The 20,428-nt window shown below is 32.7% G+C and overlaps 2 protein-coding genes across 14 annotated transcripts; both read right to left on the bottom strand.

Annotated features, from left to right (window-relative positions):
* Nucleotides 1-10,883: 10,883 nt before the first annotated feature.
* On the bottom strand, nucleotides 10,884-12,336 carry LOC140172942 (beta-galactosidase-like). The gene is made up of 5 exons (XM_072235527.1): nucleotides 12,133-12,336; nucleotides 11,863-12,000; nucleotides 11,488-11,707; nucleotides 11,282-11,400; nucleotides 10,884-11,177 (listed from the first exon to the last, which is right to left on the bottom strand). The coding sequence occupies exons 1-5, from the start codon at nucleotides 12,193-12,195 to the stop codon at nucleotides 11,058-11,060; spliced, it is 660 nt and encodes a 219-aa protein (XP_072091628.1). The 5' UTR covers nucleotides 12,196-12,336; the 3' UTR covers nucleotides 10,884-11,057.
* A 999-nt stretch (nucleotides 12,337-13,335) lies between these two features.
* Nucleotides 13,336-16,522, bottom strand: LOC112796753 (triacylglycerol lipase 1). Of its 13 annotated transcripts, none has more exons than XM_029297855.2 (9): nucleotides 15,897-16,522; nucleotides 15,405-15,497; nucleotides 15,296-15,334; nucleotides 15,017-15,112; nucleotides 14,554-14,622; nucleotides 14,287-14,427; nucleotides 13,674-13,784; nucleotides 13,493-13,554; nucleotides 13,336-13,391 (listed from the first exon to the last, which is right to left on the bottom strand). In XM_029297855.2, the coding sequence occupies exons 2-9, from the start codon at nucleotides 15,420-15,422 to the stop codon at nucleotides 13,385-13,387; spliced, it is 543 nt and encodes a 180-aa protein (XP_029153688.1). In that variant the 5' UTR covers nucleotides 15,423-15,497; nucleotides 15,897-16,522; the 3' UTR covers nucleotides 13,336-13,384. The 13 variants fall into 13 exon arrangements, with proteins under 13 accessions (XP_029153688.1, XP_029153689.1, XP_029153691.1 ...); XM_029297856.2 differs by having other exon boundaries at nucleotides 13,493-13,533; XM_029297858.2 differs by having other exon boundaries at nucleotides 13,674-13,760.
* Nucleotides 16,523-20,428: the final 3,906 nt, after the last annotated feature.

Genomic DNA, 20,428 nt, shown 5'->3' with positions numbered 1-20,428 from the left:
AAATGCCAGCCAGAAACCCTTTTCTGTCGTAAAATGCCAAAACTGGAGTTAAATACTCAAACTGGCACCAAAGCTGGCCTTTAACTCCAAGAATGGCCTATGCATGTGAAAACTTCAAAGCTTAGCCCAAACACTCACCAAGCGGACCCCAAAAGTAGATGTCTGCACTATCTACACTTAGTTACTCATTTTTTTAAACCTAGGTTAATAGTTTAGTATAATTTTTACTTTTCATATTGTATTCTTGACGACATGAGTCTCTAAACTCCATGGTTGGGGGTGAGGAGCTCTGCTGTGTCTTGATGGATTAATGCAATTAGTACTGTTTTCTATTCAATCACGCTATTTCTGTTCTAAGATATTCACTCATACTTCAATGTGATGAATGTGATTATTCGTGACACTCATCATCATTCTCAAATTTATGAACGCGTGCTTGACAATCACTTCCGTTCTATCTGAGCTCAACATAGTCATTGGGCGACAGCTTGAGTACGTATCTCTTAGGCTCCTGATTCACGAGTTTGATTGCTTATCCTGACAACAGAGCATTCAAATCTGTGATATCAGGATCTTCGTGGTAGAGGCTAGAATTAATTGGCAGCATTCCTGAGATCCGAAAAGTCTAAACCTTGTCTGTGGTATTCCGAGTAGGATCTGAGAAGGGATGACTGTGATGAGCTACAAAATTGCGACTGTTGGGCGCAGTGACAATGTGCAAAGGGATAAATGTATCCTATTCCGACACATGTGAGAACCGATAGATGATTAGCCATGTACAAAAACTGTGCATGGACCATTTTCACTGAGAGGACGGATGGTAGCCATTGACAACGGTGATCCACCAACATAAAGTCTGCCATAGACAGAGCCATGCGCGTTTGAAGATGAAGGCAGTAGGAAAGCAAGAATTCAAAGGGCAAAGCATCTCTGAAACCCCAACCTGTTCTCTATTACTGAATAACAAATATCATTTATTTCATGTTCTTTTACTTTTTGCAAACAAAACTCTTTTTATCATTAAACTCCTGACTAAGAGTTACAGGATAACCATAGCTTGCTTCAAGCCGGCATTCTCCGTGGGATTGACCCTTACTCACGTAACGTATTACTTGGATAACCCAGTGCACTTGCTGGTTAGTTGTGCGGGGTTGCAAAGGTGTGATTGCAATTTTGTACACCACTAATCAACTGTCGAATTTCTCGTCTCGGATGAAAAATACCAGGCACAGCTACCGCACAGCTAATCATTTGTCGGTTCTCACTTGTGTCGAAATAGGATATCTCTATCCTTTTGCACACTGTCACTGCACCCAACATTCGTGAGTTTGAAGCTCGTCACAGTCATCCCGTCCCAGATTCTACTGGGAATACCACAGACAATGTTTAGACTTTCCAGATCTCAGGAATGCTGCCAATTGGTTCTAGCTTCTACCACGAAGGTTCTAATCTCACGGATTCGAATGCTCTGTTGTCAGGAGAGATAAGTTAGATCCATGGATCAGAGACCCAAGAGACTATACTCTAGCTGTCATCTAATGACTACGTTGAACATCATGTAGACCGCTTGTGGTTGTCAGGCACGCAGATCTTGGCTAAGAAAGTAATGAAGATAGTGGGTGATTGTGACGGGTTACCCCTTCATTCTGACTTAACTAAATTAAGTATGAGAGTATATCTTGGAGAAGAAGTAAGCATGAATTGAAAGAGGTGTAGAAACTCCACCTTTGGAAAATACATAAGAGAAAAAGGTCTAGGCATGGCCGAATGGCCAGCCTCCCAAATTTGAAAAAATGGCATAAGCCCTGAATACAATAGTAAAAAGTGCTATTTATACTAAACTAGTTACTAAGGATTACAAAAAATAAGTAACTAAGTGCAGATAATGCAGAAATCCACTACCAGGGCCCACTTGGTGTGTGCTTCGACTAAGCATTGAACTTTACACGTGCATAGGCCTTTTCTAGAGTTAAATGCCAGCTTGGATGCCAGTTTGAGTGTTTAACTCCAGTTCTGGTGCCAGTTCCGGCGTTTTACGCCAGAAAAGGGTCTTTGACTAGCATTTAATGCCAGTTTGGGCCATCAAATCTCGGGTAAAGTATAAACTATTATATATTGCTGGAAAGCCCAAGATGTTAGCTTTCCAGCCTAACTAACAGCACACCAATTGGACTTCTGTAGCTCCAGCAAAATGCGTTTAAGTGTAGGGAGGTCAGAATCCAACTGCATCTGCAGTCCTTTTTCAGCCTCTAAATAAGATTTTTGCTCAGGTCCCTCAATTTCAGCCAGAAAATACTTGAAATTACAGAAAAATACACAAACTCATAGTAAAGTCCAGAAATGTGATTTTTGCATAAAAACTAATAAAAATATACTAAAAAGTAACTAAAACATACTAGAAACTATGTAAAAACAATGCCAAAAAGTGTATAAATTACCCGCTCATCAGATCGCATGGAAGATAGGTTGGTGAAGGCTGTGGGACAGCGGAGAGCTGTTAGATTAGAAAATCCCCTAAGTTATATTACCTATTTATCATTATGGTTTTAAGTAATGTTTTAATGTTTTAGTTATGCTTTAAGTTGAATCTTGTGATGGATATGAAGTTCCAGGATTGCCTCTGGCATTCGGAGTCTTATATCTTACATCACTAGGCACTGTTACCATACTGAGAACCTCCGGTTCTCATACCATATTCTGTTGTTGTTTTTCATATGCAGGTCGCAACTCACCTCGGTGAGTTGCTTTGGTGGTGATAGAGCAGAGGATCTCTATCTTGTTTTGAAGTCTTTTGAGTATCTTATTTAAAATCTCTCACTTTTGTATTTATTCTGCCTAGAGGCTCACTTTGAGAGAAAGTTTGTATAAGCTGTTTTATATATAACTAGTCGGTTTAAACTCTGCGAGTGGCAGCTAGATCCTTATAGCTATTATCCATTGATATCTCTATATATGTGTTGGTATATGTACGTTTATCTTGTGCCTCGTTTAGTGTAGCTTCGTGTGAACGTTTCAAATTTTTCAAACTCTATTTTTGAGCTGTTTTCTTCATCGGGCATCTAGAATTATCATTCCTTCTATATATACTTATGTATAAGCATTAGGATTGTCATGACTTCGGATTAACCTTTGTTTTATGGCATGAGGTAAGACTTAGGGTAATTAGGGTGTTACACAAATTATGAGTTATGGTATCCTAAATCTAAACTTTTTAATTTACTTGGATATTCAAATGCTGATTTTGCAGGTGATCGAGTAGATAAGAGAAGCACCAGTGGTATTTTCTGTACCGTTAGAATGCTTTGACCGTATGTACCAACAAGAAACCAGGGATGGTGGCAATGTCCACTGCTAAAACTGAGTATATTGTTGTCTTTCTTTGTTCTTGTCAAATTCTTTGATTAAAAACTCAATTATCTGACTACAAGTTAAATGTATCTAATATTCTTTTTATGTGTGACAACATGAGTGCCATTAACATTTCTAAAAATTCAATTTTTCACTCTAAAACAAAACACATTGAAGTTGATATCACCTTATTAGAGAACATGTCTATAATGAGAATATTGACATTCAATTTATTACGTCTGAGGATCAGCTAGCTGATACTTTTACCAAACCATTTGTTGAAGAGGGACTTTGCAAGCTTAGAATTGCTCTAGAAATCATTTGTTTCTCAGATTTAAATTAATTTTCTGGTCTAAATCTGTTTTTCTAGTTTTGTCTTATAGATAGATATATAGGAATTTTTTTTTTGCAAATGATGGCATTGGCTTATCATCTGCTGAAAAATGTTTAGCTTATGGTCTAAATCATCTGTATTGTTACTTATTGATAATTGAATTTGCAAACTTTGTTTTGGAGTCTAATTTTGTTCTTAATATATTTTGAATTATTTTTTCCCTCTCGAAATCTTTCCTATTCTGCCTCATGTCATCATATTTCATTAAAATTATTTTGTTTTCTGTAAATAATATCTTTTCCTTTTCATATCACATCCCATTACTTCTTCCATATCATATCTTTCCTTTTTTTTCAATATGTAACTTTTCTCTTTCCACTATCTTTATATTTAAATCTCCTCATACACATTTTTAGGTGCACCAGTTTTTGCCTTTTTCTTTTAACCTTTATTTTTTGTATATAATGACAACTAAGAGAAAACTCTTTCCCTCAAACCTACCGTGTCACACTCTCCCCAACACTTCAACTCCTTCCTCTTCATGCACTAAAACCCTAGCTCTTCTCCTCCTATCCATGCCATGCACAAAGTCCACAAACCGTTATATAGCTCCCTCTCCACCTCCTTGCTCCTCTTGAGGAAAGAGGCTCATGCATGATCTCATTAACCGTGAGCAAACCCTCTCTTCTCCTGATACGTGCTTCAAATGTTCGTGATATGAAGAGTTCAAGTATTATTTAGAAGATATTAGTTTATATGTTTAGAATGTTTTAATTTGATATATTTTGATTTTGTTTATTTAATTACTAGATTGGGCCTTACGTTTGTGGGCTTATGTTCTCTATATTTTAACCTAATAAGAGGTTATAAATACCTTATAAACTACTAGTATAGAATTTTTAGAGGTTTCAAAACCCCTTTTTGGTTTTGTGATGAAACCATGGTATGGACAATTGAGGTTGAGGAGTCCCTCTCTTATTGCATCGGGGAATTGGGTAGAAGGTTGAGGAGTCCCTTCGATTCAATTCTGAAACTATGACGTTGACAAGTTAGGTTGAGAAGTCTGTTTCTTGTTGCGTCAAGAAATTGGGTAGAAAGTAGAGTGATTCTTTTTGTACTCAATTTCAATCTATCGTTTTTGTTTTTATTCAATTTCAATTATTGTCTTGTTTATCCTTTTATTTCTGTATCATTTGGTATCAGAGCTCAGGTATTAGATTAATTCTTATTAATCTATATTTATTCTTCTTTTATCATAAAAAATAGAGTCCAGTGTATGTTGCGTCTTTCTTTAAGTTCTTGTGTTCTTGTTTTCGTTTGCATTTTATTATTGTTTAAAAAAAGCATAAAGTGCAAAAAAGGAAAGAAAAAAAATATTTTCCTTGTAATTATTGTCCTTTTCATATATTATTTTTTTTCACCTATAAGATTCGAGGACGAATCTTTTTTGAAGAGAAGGAGAATGATACGTGCTTCAAATGTTCGTGATATGAAGAGTTCAAGTGTTATTTAGAAGATATTAGTTTATATTTTTAGAATGTTTTAATTTGATGTATTTTGATTTTGTTTATTTAATTACTAGATTGGGCCTTATGTTTGTGGGCTTAGGTTTTCTATATTTTAACCTAATAAGATGTTATAAATACCTTATAAACTAGGGTAGTAGTAGTATAAAATTTTAGAGGTTTCAAAACCCCTTTTTGGTTTTGTGATGAAACCATGGTGTGGAGAATTAAGGTTGAGGAGTCCCTCTCTTGTTACATCGGGAAATTGAGTAGAAGGTTAAGGAGTCCCTTCGATTCAATTTCTAAACTATGGCGTTGGCAAGTTAGGTTGAGGAGTTACTTTCTTGTTGTGTCAAGAAATTAGGTAGAAAGTAAAGTGATTCTCTTTGTACTCAATTTCAATCTATCCCTTTTATTTTTATTTCAATTTCAATGTATCTTTTTTATTCAATTTCAATTCTTGTCTTGTTTATCCTTTTATTTTCGTATCATCTCCTCTCATCCATGGTATGCACTCTCAATATTTTTTTAAATCTCACCTACAAGTCATTCTATTCTAAGCTTCGTAGAGAACCCTTTGATGATGCCCATTTTCGTACCTTCATGAACTGGATATTTTTTAAAAAAGATATTTTCAAATGTCCTTTATGTCCTACCAAACTAGTTAATTTAGACAAACTTTCCATAAAAGGATTGGATTTCAAAGACATTTTAGACTACTAAGATTGGCTTCCAATTCTTGTTGTTAACTGGCCTATTTTTCCTCAGTTAGTAAAAGAGTTTTATGCAAACATGAATTTTTTCAAAGAAAGAATTATTTCAACTATATAAGAAAAAAATATTGTTATTGATCGTCCTAGTCTTAATCAAGCTCTTAGTTTTTTCGACCATGGTCTTCAAGTATACACTTCTGATAAATAAGATGGAGAACTCTATGTATCCTTGATTGATGTTGTCGAGAATATTTGTGATGACATTCCCTTTTGTGATAGAATCATGCCCTTTCACTGTGCTTTAGGTCCATTTGTGCTCAATTTTATAGGATTGTTAATCACATTATTCTTTCTCAAAGTGGCACTTTTCAAAAAGTCTCCTTTTGTGATACCCTCATTCTATTTTTCCTAATAAACAAAATCCATATTTTCTTCTATTATATTATGATTCAACACATGCATGAATTCATCACAAGCTTTTGCAAAACTGCTCCACCATATGTAATGTTTCTCACTAAAATCTTTGAGCTTCACAATGTTGATCTTTATAATGAAGTTATGAGGAGTGTTCTTCATTTTTGAAAGGAGAAAGCCCTACAAAGAAAACTAGTGCAATTACAAGAGGTAAGGAAAAGCCAGAAATCATGTGGAGCTGCAACAAGCCTATCTGGCTTAGCAAAGGCGCCGACATGGAATTGTTGAGTCCAATACGAGAAAGACCAAAGGACGAATTGACATCCTGAAATTGTACATCGGTGATCTTACCTCTAAGCATATTTTTTCTAATGATGAGGATGCTGAGGAAGAAGAATTTTTTGTCACTTTTGATGCTTAGTGACTTTAGTCACTAATTTGCTATTTTTCTTTTAAGACATATTTTGGATGACTGTATAACCATTAAAAAAAACACTTATTTCCTTCATTTTTATGGTCTCTAACAAGTTTTTGCATGTGCTTCATTTGCTTCCTTGATGACAAAAGGATAGTAATAGGAATAGAGAGAAACTATTATTTATGTTCATTTTGTGTTTTGGTCATGTTTGCTGAACTTGTGGTCTATATCCTAAGACTTGTTTTATTAAAGTTTATGCTGATGTCTTGTGGTTTAAGGCTTAGTTTATTGACGGCAATCTCTTGTTCACTATATCATATAACTATCATTGTTAGTTGTTTACTTGTATCTTTGTTGCACTCTAATATTTCAGCATAAAGACCCATAGCACAAATTCAGGTGAAGCTTTAATCTCTGGATTCGAGGAAGATCTTTTCTGTGAATAAAAAGGGAAGTTATGCTACTCTTATTGATTCTCTTTAAATGCTCTTTATTTTAAAATGTTTGTCATCAAGGGAAATGATGAGCCAAAATTAATATGCTCTGATATTAGCAAGTGCACCAAATCACTCCAAATAATATCATAGTGAGTGGATATCATTTCTACAAGGATTAACGGATTGAATCAAGCAACATCTAATTGAATCTCTAATTAGATCAATCAAAACTTGGCAAGAGGATTGTGAATCTTGAAAGTAGAAGGAAAGAATAGTGGATTTTTGAATTAATGAATTCTTGTAAACTTTGAAGAGGTAATTAGAGAATGAGATGTTAAAGGTTTCAGAGACGTTTAACTCTTAGAAAAAGTAATGCTTATATTTTTTTACTTTGACTCATGTAAAATCTTTTCACAGCAAATGATTTATAACCAAATTCTAATTCCTTAGTAATTTAATTTTTCTTAACTTAAATAATCATCAATTCCTTGGTCAAATAATTAAGAGAAGAGGTTAAGCATGGTTTCAATTTAAAGCCACACAACTTTTAAAATACTATTCCTAGTTAAGTTAAAAATCATGAGAAAGAGTTTCAAGCTAATTCTGATATTAAATTTTTCAAAGTAATAACAGAATCCAAGACAAAATTAGAATATTTTTAATATTTCTAACCATAAAAGATGAAGAACAAGACTCAATCTTGAAAAATTAGAAAGCATAAATCAAAATAAAGAAAACACTTACATTACTAATCCATAAAATCAAACAAAGCTCCTAACCTTTAACAAAGGAGGTCTAGTTACTCATGATAGAAAATAAAATAACCTAAAACTAATGAGGTGCTAGATGAATCCAATTATTGTTCGATACCTCTCTGTGAACCTTGTTCACTCATCTATATTCTAGCTTCGTAACTTCTGAAATTTAAAAACTAGTCTTATCTTCTTATCTCTGAAGAGTAAGATAACAACTTATTCAGATTCAAAATAATAATTCAAATCTAATATAAAACTAAATTCTAACAACTAAATCTTATCTTTTTAGAAGACATTAATGCTAACTAATCATTTAAATCTTAAATCTTCAGTTGAATTTAAAGCTTTCTGAGAGTGGACTATGGACTTGGCACTGGGCGTGATCCATTGGTGCTAGACATTGATGAATTCTGGACCATTAGAATTTGGAAAATCAATTGGAGCAAGGCTCCGAGATTGGACACTAGGCGCCCAGTGCATTGAAGTTGGGTGGCGTTGGGCGCCATTTCTCAAAATTGGGCACTAGCACATTTTAGCCTTCCCAGGATACGAAGGCACCAGGCTTGGAGGCAGGGAATTAGGTGCCTAATTGGGTGCTGGGCTTGGGAGCAGCAGCGCCGAGCTTGAAGGCCCTAAAGTTGGGCGCCTGTTTTGGTGCTGGGCTCTCCTATGCTAGAGCTGGGCTTAGTAGTTTGAAGTCCAATGCTAGCTTTGTATTTCTTTTTTGGAAGTGCACTTATATTTTTTTTATAAATTTTATCTTGATTTTCTCAAGCATGTCCTGAAACAAAATTATTCTAAAATAACTCCAACATATGATTGGTCATAAAAACTTCACTAAAAACATAAAAATGTTGATTTAAACCTAAGAAAATTATTTAAAAAGAAACTTAAAAACTATTAAAGATGCCTAGGCATCAAAAAAGATTGTTAAGTCTGAAAATGATTTTACAATTATTTGTGATGATAAATATTTAATTAATTAATGGCTTGGTTTAATATGTTATAAATAAAGTTTCAGATTTAAAATTAATATAAATGCTTATTTGGTGTCAAATAGGAAGAGATTAGATTGCTATTGCCAAAAATAAGAAAGAAAACATATAACAATAATGATGATTATGGACAGCAAGCAACGAATAGTTGAGTACGTTCCAGTAATTGAAACATATTTGAAAATTATCAAACATTATGAGCAAGATTTGAAGAGCATTTGGAAAGGTAGTTGCTTGTTATAGAAGGAAATAAATCACGTCATTAATGATGACCCAATCATCTGCAACGGCTAGCTAAAAAAATTATTTTCGATATAAGAAGAAGAAAAGGTTTCAAGTAAAATGGAAAACAATTCAGAAATCAAACTCTGCAAAATTAAGTGTCTTTCTTATTCACTTTTGTTTATATTTAATATTTAGTTTTTGAGTCTTCCTAGTACTAAGAAAAAGGCATATAATCTTTTGAGAGAATATTTTGAAAAGCCCGTGAGTGATAAGTTATAAACTAGGAAGAAAATACAACACAATTTTTGTTTGTTCTAGTCATGGTTTATTCTGGTTTGGAGAGTTTGTTTGGTCTAGAAATTAATTTGTGAAGCACAGCTAGTGCTTTATTTTTCTTGGCGTTGAATCGGTTTAGTTTGTTTGTCTTTGTTTTTGTCTTGGTCTTGGTCTAGGCATTGGTAATTATAATCTTGAATTGGATATAGTAAAATTCCACCATTATTATGGTGGAGACTAGACGTAGACTTCACTGCACTTCGAAGTTGAACTAGGATACTTGTCGGTGTCGTTCTCTTTACTCTTTTCTCTTTTATCTTCTGCAGTTACAAGAGACTAAACTAAAAAAATCTCTTGCTTAATCAGTAACACAAATAAATTCAAAAAGTGTGTCTTAGCTCAAACCTACCCTTTCTCAAGGTCTATAAAACCTTCAACTTCAAAAATAGAAGAAACTAAACTCCACGTTTTCATGATTCTTACACTTGTCATCAAGAGTTCTATTTATATATAACCATGTTATGTTACACTAAAATAAAATAGAAAACAAAACAAAAAAAATTCTAGCTCATTGTTATCTTCAGCATTATTATCAATAACAAACGAGATTTATACCACTCCACTCTTTATAACTCATAAACGATATGTTATTTACATCAACATTTGACTCCTTAGTCCTTATTATTAAATATCTTGTCATTTCTTTACAATCAATAAATATTCCAAATAACCACAAAGAATTCAATTAGTCATTTTTTATGCTCCTCCTTTTTTTACTAGAAACTCTTGTACACTCACAACTAGAAAATGGATTAATACAGAAAAATTTACAGACAGATTTAGTCTTTATTACAGACGGACTTTTGGTTACTGACGGATTTTGTCCCTCTGTAAAAGCCTCGTCGGAAATTATTTACCGACAAATTTTTTTCGTCGGAAAATTACCGACGGATTTTTACCAGTTACTGACGGATTTTTCCTCTATAAATTCTCTATCCATTTCCCTAAGATGACAAACTTTCCGACGGATTTTTTGTCTGTAATTACAGACGAATTTTCCGACGGATTTTTCGTTTATAATTACAGACGGATTTTCTGACAGATTTTCCATCTGTAATTACTGACGGATTTTTTGACGAATTTTCTGTGTGTAATTTACAGACAGATTTTCCGACAGATTTTTCATCTGTAATTTGAATCTTGAAAAACCATCTTACACTCTAATTACAGACAAAAAGTCTGTCTGTAAATCTGTCGGTAAGGTAAAATAATTTTTTTTTAGATTTTTCTATTACAAAAATAAACCTATTTTCATACAAAATAATTATAAATTTAATAAATATAATTTTTTTATCTATTTTGTATTTGAATATTTATAATATTTCAAAAAATAAACAAATTCATCGTATTATCAAACTAAGAGAAAAGTACTATAAACAAGCAAATTAATATAATTCAAAATATAAACAAAGTGTATTAATACATCAACTATAATATTAAGTAACAACCATACATCAAAGTGTGTTGATACATCAACTATAATTCATCACAAACAAATATTTAATTAAAAGAGCATGTAGTCAAATCTTATGGAATAAAAAATCTCTTGGCATGTATATTTGCCAAGCCAAGCCAAGCTAAACAGACCATGCTGGAACTGCATAGGTTCTTCCTCTAAATGAGACAGTAGCATCGGTGGTAGTGTTGGCATTGGTCAAGAAGCAACTTGATGATTTGTTTGAGGCATACACAGTGGCCTGAAATAATTATTTTTGAAAAGTAATTATTTATTATTGCTATAATTCAATTAGAGGGAAAAAATAATGCAGAGTTGTAATTTTGTTTTCATGTATTTTGGTACCGTGACAGAGTTGCCAAAATCAATTTGGAAAACATTCCCGTTTGTAAGACTCTCTTCCATTGACTTCAAAACCCTGTGGAGTTCTTTGAGGTGACCCCATTTTGGTTGAGCTTTGTTGCCTACATACAATAGTTAATTAATTACTCAAGGATCATTCATGGAAAAATATTAGAAAATGAGATTCTTCTTGATCAATGTAATTTTACCGTATTCATCAAGAGGAGCATCATAATCGTATGAAGTGGCAATGTATGGTCCACCAGCGGTTCTATCAAAGTTAGTCCACCAGCCTGAAAAAGTTTTAGATACTAAAAAAATCTTGTATTTTGTAGCCAAAACATTTTTCACAATGACAAAGTTCAAATCCAGTGATGCTTTAGCATGTAGAAGACCACCCATTTCAGTCACAATCTCTTCTATCTTAAGCTGCGTGTTCACATACATCAAACAAACAAATTTAGAGCATAAATAAGAGCAGAGAGAATGATAAGACATCGGACAAAATAATTCTTTTTGTGTGCATAAATAAAATAGCATAAATAAGACATCGGACAAAATAATTCAGCAGCAGCCTTGGAAACCTCTTCTGCATTTAATCGCGCCAATGTCCAAGGACTAATTTTGACTGCTCCAGGATTCTTTCTCTTAGATGGTTCTTCTCTAATACTCTTCTTTCCAAGTGAGCTTACGGAACCGGTTTCTGGTGGGATTACATCAAACTGCAGCCAATGAAAGCAACATATGGTGCCATGTAAGAAAATGGAACACACAAAAGCACCAGGGATGTCATGTCTGACAAAGAAAGCACATTAATACCAAAAGCAAGTTGAATTTTTTTAAAAAAATGTTACCTGATCTTCATCTGAATGAATGGAATCTGCTGCAGCAGAAGAAAACTCTACAACAAGCAACATAAAAAAAGATTTAATTTATATATCTCAATCCATAAAGCAAGTAGATTCAAGCAACGAAAAATGAAAAGTTGAGTAAATATAGTTAAATAAGGAAAAGAAATGATCTGAATGATGAATGAAGCAGCAAATAAAACTAAAAGAAACCAAATTGCAATGATGATGAACACGCTACAGCACAACAGATCCACACTTAACCATACCAACCATTTTTCTACTGTGTAATAAAAAAGAAAATCAAAAGGTAAATAGGTATTCCCAAACAGCCCCTCCCCTAACCCAAAAAAATGAAAAAGAAAAAAATTTTAGAACAACAAGCGTGCAAAGTTGAGAAATTTAAAACAAAAAAATATTTAAGGGAAAAAAAGACCAAAGCATGAAGGGTACATTCCATTTGTAAAAGTGAAACACACAAGGAATAAATCCAGCAGAGTAGAAAGAAGAGCTGAAATAATAATAAAGTGCATTTTGAGAGGAAAGAAGAGTGACGGACCTGTGGGTTAATGTTTGGCAGAGATGACAGAGAAGAAGAAGAAGGAAGAAGAAAAAGAGAGATTATTCTCTCAAATTTCTATTTTTCTTATATTCCTGTTGGTTTTGCAATCAAGAAAGAAAGCCACAAAAATGCAAAAAGAAACTAATAACAGAGTGTTAGAGTTCTTCTGCTGAGTGATTGAAAGGGGGTGAATGAAGAACAGAGAAGAGAGAGAGAGAGAGAGAGAGAGAGAGAGAGAGAGCTCAAGGGCCTTCCATTAAGCACAAAGCAACAAAAGCTTTTAGGTTTGTGCAGAGAACATATAAACACAAACTCAATAAATGAACCCATTTTCTCTCCTAACACTATTACTATTTCTACTATTTAGTGCTAAATAAACCAAAGTGCTAAATAAACACATAAACACTGTTACTATTTAGTGCTAAATAAAACTAAAAGAAACCAAAGTGGAGAAAATTATTTGGATTGGATAGTTAATCACTTTCATTAGTACCATGAACACCACATATTTGAGTTCCGGAAATTGGAGAATATAATAACAACATGAGCAAACACATAAACCAATAATAACATTCATAGCCTAGCATCTGAAATAAAGTAAAATTCTTCTAAGCACAGAGGACAGAGATAGTGTTGGGCACATAAACCTGTTATGGATGAAAGCATGTCACCACAGGAAACCAAGAGATTGGTTCCCTACTCACTGAAAATGAGTATGGAAAATAGAAAAGTTAAACATTTTCTGAACTAGAAATACACTCAAGAAATGTAGGCAAAAGGAAAAGAGAGTGACGAGAGGATCACCTTTTGAAGTTCAGTTGATGAATACCCATGGTAAGAACCATCTGAATAAAACCAGTAGTCATCTAAGTGAAAGCAGCAAAAGATATAATTGTTCCCCGGAAATAAGAGAAATGAATAAAATGCATACTACAACAACCACCAAATAGCAAGTGAAAAGGATGATGCCCAGAATCATAACTACCTGTGAATACCCAACTATGAATAGCTTTGAATTTGTTACTGAATATATGTAATTGATCATTTCTGCCATATCATACAGGGCTAATTCCTGCCAGCTCCAATTCAAGAATTTCTATCAAGGGACCAAAGTTGAATCAATCACATGATGCACTGTACAAACTCTGGCTCTAACAATTCTAATAAAAATAATATACACTGAAAATGGCAGTGAAATGAAAATATAAGTATCATGACAATTTAGAATATTTTCTCAAGATCAGTGATCATCAACAGTGCTGTGGAACTCAATTTGGTGCTGAATATAAGTAGCTTCAACACTGAGAACAATTTAATAATTCTTATTTTAAACATATCAAAGTAAATAGAAAAGGCTTGATAGTATTCGGCACAAACCCTTTTACTATTAAATAATTGAATGATAAAACCTACTAAAGTGTGACCTTATTCATATCAATTGCAAATGTTTTCCCCCAATTCAAATTCATAATAAATGAACATTTGGTTCTTAGTTTTGACTCATAATTATTTAATACTGAACTTTATGCACTGATATTATTTTCAGTTTAATCACACACGCCGTCAACATCTCTATAGGTCAAAGAAGAGCCACACACCTTATTCTTCACTGAATAAGACCTATGACCATGGCTCCAGCGTGTTTCATGCACATTTTCTACCCATACATCAAAACCTTGATCTGTAAGGATGAAGCTCAATGATTGTTCAGGAGTATTTAGAAACCATGCATAACCTGCCTGATCACGTCAAATAGCATCAACATATCAAAATGGAGATTCAATCAGATTGTTTAAAACTTCAAAAGGGAACTTCACTAAATCTTAAACAAGTAAACTTGTAATATTAATCTATATATATAGTACCAGTTGGTGGGAGAATATTGGAAGAAGATGATAAAAGGGCAAAGCATGCTTGAAGCAATCAAAGAGATTCTTGTTGTTGAGGATCCACAAATATCATCATCAGATTCATCAAAAACCAAGGATAATTTCATTAGGGACTTTGATATAAAGCCTAATGTCATATTATATCACTCCCACAAGCAGAAGCAAAAGCACAATTTGGTTATTGCACTACATGAATTAGAAAGGAAGTAAAGAGACAAGCATAAAGGTTCATGAATCCTTCTATTTTCAATCAAGCAAATTCTAAAATCAAAGAAAGAAATAGTATCCTTCTTACAGAAGTAAAATAGTATCATGTTTCAATTTGACATTCAGAGCTTAATCAGAACAAAAAAGAGAAAAGAAAAGGAAAGCAAAGAGAACAAGGAAAGGGGATGCAATGAGAAAAGTGAATGGAATTGACTATCGACTAGCGAATTACCTGCATGCGCAAACAATAAGTGAGGATAACATCCCAACTGATCCATCGCCAATGCCTAGCCTTTTCTATTCTAGTGCAGCCACTTCGACTTTGTTCCTAAATATTTGATAGAATAATAATAAATACCCTGTATTGATCCTAGTAACCGCACAAATTTATTTTTTTTAGTTAAATCTTAATTCATCCATCCTAAATTCCTAATTATACTTTCTTCGTAAGAGTGAGTTTGTTTTTTTAGACCTGACAAGAAAGAAAGCAAGTATTAAGTATACTATGTACATTCTCTTCATGTCTCAGCTTTCTCTTCAATTTATCAACCTGTCAAGTTTGAAAACATTAATTTACTCTATGTACTGAAAATTTATTTCACTAATAAATTATCACATACATCTTGTATCAAAGTCATTTTTCTTTCTCGATTCGATCAACGCCCATTTTTCTATACAGCCATTACTTTGCTCCCTCTACTTTCCATCTTGTCCTGCTTTGCACATTCAGAGATAAAATCTTTGAAAAGCAGCATAAAGAAAGAACTAGCTTGAGTCTCTGATATGTTTCTTATGACAAGTAAAAGAACCAAGCTTCCACTTTCCAGATTCGGATAATATTCAAAAGAGGAAGAGAAATTCTATCTACCTACTACAGTTAAAGTAGTTTAAGCATTGAAATCAAAACTCTTTTAGTGTATAGTGTATAACTGATTCTATCTTGCAAATTGCCTAAACAATAGAACAATGGGAGCATCAGGACCAACAAGCATGGTAATAGTTGGAACCATTAAACAATTGAGCCACAAAAGCAGAGTATGATAAACCTAGCTAAAACTGGCGTAGAAAAATTGAGCCCTAAGATTTATCGACGTAATTTAAACAATGCATACCTGAATCAGCGTAATTTAAACAACTGCTGGTAGATGCTCTAGTTCTCTTTGGAGAAGGAACTGATTGGGATCGGGTCGAATTCCATCGATTCGCTTGCGATAGAGCGCAATAGAGCAGCGACAGTGACAGAGCAGCGAAGGAAATAGAGCGCGACGACCTTAAGTCTGAAACGCCCGCGAGAGAAGCGATATACTAGAGAGATAGAGAGAGGTCGACGGCGAGACCAGCCGTGAGAGAGGTGAGACTCAATGAGCTTGAGGGTGAGAGTGGCGAGAGAAGAGTGAAGAAACTCAAAGGAGGGTTAGGGGTTCTTCGTCGCGGTTAGGGGTTCTTCAACAGAGGCATTGCGAGCGCCGGCGACCGGCGACGTTCTTCGTAGAGTACTGTTAGGGGCTCTTCGTCGCTGTTAGAGGTTCTTCGTGGTGGTTAGGGATTTTTCTTGAGGCACAATGAAGAGAGGGTTAGGGTACAGTGAGACACAATGAAGACAGGTTAGGGTTAGCTAGGTTAATCGTCTTCCTGAGGCACAATGAAGACGGTGTTCATCTTCATGGAGTGCTTTGTAAATTGAGTCGAGAGAGAGAGATGGGGTAGATTAGGTTAGAGTTATTTGTGAAAGGAGCTCGAAAGAGAGAGGGGGTAGATTAGGTATAAGTTTTTTTCTGGCGAAAAATTTTAAATTACAGACGAATTTTCTGTCTGTAATAATTTAATAAAATACAGTATTTTCGTCTATTTAATTATAGACGAATTTTCCGCCTGTAACTATTTTCCACAAAAAAAATTAATTTTTTCGACAGAATTATAGACGGATTTTCTTTTCCGTCTGTAATTTATTCCAATTTCATTTTTTTATTTTCCGACAAAAAATCCCTCTGTAATTTCGTCTGTATTTCCGTGGGATAAAATTCGTCAGAAATATCCGTCTGTAATAACTAGTTTTCTAGTAGTGACTCTCAAAGTATTATTTGATAGTGCTTGAAAAAGCTCAAATTCTACCAATGTCAATTAACCAAATGTACTATACTTGTCAAGAAAATTCACAGCGAAAAAATAGATGATGAACGTATTCAATATCTTTTTTACATAAAACAAATATATTATCTCTCAAATCAATAAGGCCAAGTCTAGTCTGTCTCTTCTTAGTATTCATCTTGCAAACAACTTAATTTTTGGAGGAACTAATCCTCTCCAAATTGTTGCAATGAAATTGTAGCTTGTTATGTCTTCTATTAGTATTTTTGCCTGCGAAATCTATAAAAAAGAGTTAGTAAAAAATATTACTTTTTTTATCAAACTTTTATACAACTCTATTATTTCTATCTGTTATTACTTTAACATGCCTTAACTTATCACGAAGTTGATTAACTAGTTTTTGTTTTTACTAGTATAATTCTCGTCTTTATTAAAAGTTTTAAATCTACTTTTAACACATTTCAAATTTTATATTTTTCTATAATAGATTCTTGTTGGTTTGAAATTGAAAAAAATTTTAAAAAAATATCTTTTAAAGAATTACATTGTAGTCAATTATCTTTCTAAAATCGAATTTGTTTTTCATTTTTAATTCTATATATAAATATATGATAATTGATTTTGATATCTAATTTTAATATATATTTAATATTTTTTAATTACATTAATATCTTGTATTATTAAGTTGGGCCGCTCTACTCTTTAACTTAATTGGAATCAATTAGTATAAACATTGTTTTTATTCACTATCTAATAATGAAGAATACTATGTTAATAATATCTGAAACTTTTTTTGGTGTCTAATAATATCTGAGACTAGAAGAACAAAAGCACCCCCACTGACAAAGTAAAAAACAGAAATGAAAACAAGAGAACACCGAATTTAATCATTAAGCCAAAGAAAAGAAGAGGATCCGATCGGAAACACGACCTAGACATATTGCGAAATAAATGTGTCCTTATCTATGTGCATGAGCCATGATAATTATTATCTGAAGAGATTGCTATTTGTTTAACTCCTATATTTCACCAAGATCAAGGAGAGAGGTGAAAAGGGCCTAATTGTTTACTAACTAAAAGTTGTTTTACGAGTATGGATTTTTAAAATAAGAAATATTAAATGATCATTAAAATTTATTGTGTTTTGTTATTATTTTTAATTATTAATTTATTTTTTTAGTTTAATAATTTTATAATATCTTTTATCTTATATTTTTAAACATCAATGAATAATTAATATCTAAATTAAAATAATAAATTTTAATAATTTTTTAATATTTTTCTTTTTAAAATATATACTTTTGCTATTTTTATAGTATTGACACATTTTAAAATTTTAAAAAATTTATATTTTTTATTAAAAATTTTATTAATAATATAATATTATTAACAATTAACTAATCTGAATTAATTGAAAAATTAATTCACTTATTTATTTAAATAAATATTAAATATTTAAATTATATTTTATGCATATATTAATTCATTAATCAACAATAAACCATAAAAGTTAGATGTACGCCAAATTAAACCGTCGCATGTGAAGTTGAAAAATGATGAGAAATATGAACAAATAATTTTCAAAAACTTGTTAGCAAAACTCAACTTATAATATGTTTCCTTTTAATTTTGGGAGGGGGCCATATGTTATCCACTAGGATTACAAGACATGGGGGATTTTCATAAATAACCAATGAGAGGGAGGCGTAGGCTCATAGAAGACAAGGAGACAAAGTGGGTTCCCCACCAAATGATCAAGTTGTGAGGCATTGACCCAATCATGAGTGGGGGCCCACACTCTCACGCTTTTCCCATAAAATTCATGCATATCTATCTCTGCAACCTAGCTAGCTAGTTTTATGGTTGCTCATCTTTAACTCCATCACTCATCTCATATTCTTAGTTTTCCTAATTTCACACTGCGTCATGAATTATAGAGATTTGGGGTTGAATTTTTTTCGATAATTATCCAATGGGATCAAGTCCGATCCTAGGCAAAGAGTACGTCAAATAGTATAAAAACAAATTAATTAGACAACATAGAACACCACCATAATACAAATTAAAGAAACAAAAGCATAACCTGCCCTCAATTATTAGTATTCAGATTATAACAGAAACTGTTATAATTTTGTGTTCAATATATGTGAGATTGTATATTAACATTTCAATACATGATCAAAGAGTCAAATTAAAAGATGCTATAGTATTGTTTAAATATTTTGGTATTTTAGTGCATCATTTTTTAAATAAACAATAATTTAAAACCAAAAGAAATAATTTTTAAACATTTAAACAAAATAATATTTTCAATCATTATTTTTGGAGCATGATATATTAAATTTATTCAAGATTAAAATCACATATATTCTTAGTTTTCTTCTTTTATTCTTCTTTCTATTAGGAGCTATTTCTAGTTACCTTTCCATTTTTGGTAACTTTTTGTTTCTACTTTCCTTTCAATTAGTCTGTTGATAAGTCTCCTTGTGTATAAATAAATAGCTTCTAGCTCTATGTAATTATATTGATTATCAAATACAATTCAGTTCTTAATTATTCCAAATCTCTCTATTTTCATTCTGATTCTTAAATACAATAAAAGTTACAGGACTGCCACACATTTATATAATCATATAACTAAGTTGACTCAAGTTCAAATAGAATTAGGTGCATTAAATGGTGAGTGAAAAACACGCGTTAGAGACAAAAGAAACCCCTCTTTTTTCATTCGCGCTTCATTATGAAAAAACATTACATCTTCAACACAAAAACACTCATTCTCTTCGAATCTCTCTCAACATCACTCAAACTTCAATCACATTCTCTGCGAAAACCACTACTAGAAAGGAATCAGAAGAAGATTTCGCAAGCAACAACCAAAAACAAATGAAAACAGCAACAAAGACTACCAAAAGTATGAGAAAACTACTGTTCATTTAAAATCTTGCAATGTCGCGTTTCTCCTAGTTGCATTTTAGTTTTACCGGATTGATTTGCTTCGTTTAGTAGATTGAACTATTATGAATGATTTTTACAGTATAACTAGGCCTTGGAATGAAATTTGTTGTTATTTTCATTCAATTCAGCGGATAGTGTAAATAGAGCTTTAAGATATACGTGCTTGTTCTTATTGGTGTAGATAGTTTAATTAAAGTTTTGAAATTGGTTGTTACTATCTTCAGTACTTTTGCATGGAAGAATACTATTCTTTTTTATTGAAAGTTGATTATCATTTATTAACCACATGAACATTTTTCGGTTCAGTGGCTTTTGTGATTTTGGTTCTGTGCATGAACGTTTCTCAGTTTGGTGGCCTTTGTGCTTTTGGTTCTGTGCATGAATGAGTTTCGGTTTGATGCCTTATTGCATTTTAATTGACTTGATTAAGATATACATGCTTGTACTTGTTGATGTATTGAATGAAATTTTGATCAAAATTTTTCATTACAAAATAGAACAAGACAATATCCCCCTTTCTACAAAATTTTTAAGCATGAGTTACACTTGTCAACAATTTTAGCAGAAAACTTGACAATATCTCGAGACTTGATGTAAA

Source organism: Arachis hypogaea, chromosome 4 (genome assembly GCF_003086295.3).
Source record: "Arachis hypogaea cultivar Tifrunner chromosome 4, arahy.Tifrunner.gnm2.J5K5, whole genome shotgun sequence".
Taxonomy (NCBI): domain Eukaryota; kingdom Viridiplantae; phylum Streptophyta; class Magnoliopsida; order Fabales; family Fabaceae; genus Arachis; species Arachis hypogaea.
This window is presented reverse-complemented; position numbering and strand designations above follow the sequence as displayed.

Excerpts from the sequence above, each read along its gene's own strand:
- LOC112796753 (XM_029297855.2), bottom strand. Across the intron at positions 15,113-15,295 it reads AGCTGAGACATGAAGAGAAT|GAACAAAGTCGAAGTGGCTG; the intron begins GTACATAGTATA and ends TCAAATATTTAG. Across the intron at positions 13,555-13,673 it reads TCATAGTTGGGTATTCACAG|ATGACTACTGGTTTTATTCA; the intron begins GTAGTTATGATT and ends GCTTTCACTTAG.
- LOC140172942 (XM_072235527.1), bottom strand. The coding sequence starts at position 12,195 with ATGTTGCTTGTTGTAGAGTTTTCTTCTGCTGCAGCAGATTCCATTCAT. Across the intron at positions 11,401-11,487 it reads TGCTCCTCTTGATGAATACG|GCAACAAAGCTCAACCAAAA; the intron begins GTAAAATTACAT and ends TATTGTATGTAG. Across the intron at positions 11,178-11,281 it reads ATTTTGGCAACTCTGTCACG|GCCACTGTGTATGCCTCAAA; the intron begins GTACCAAAATAC and ends TAATTATTTCAG.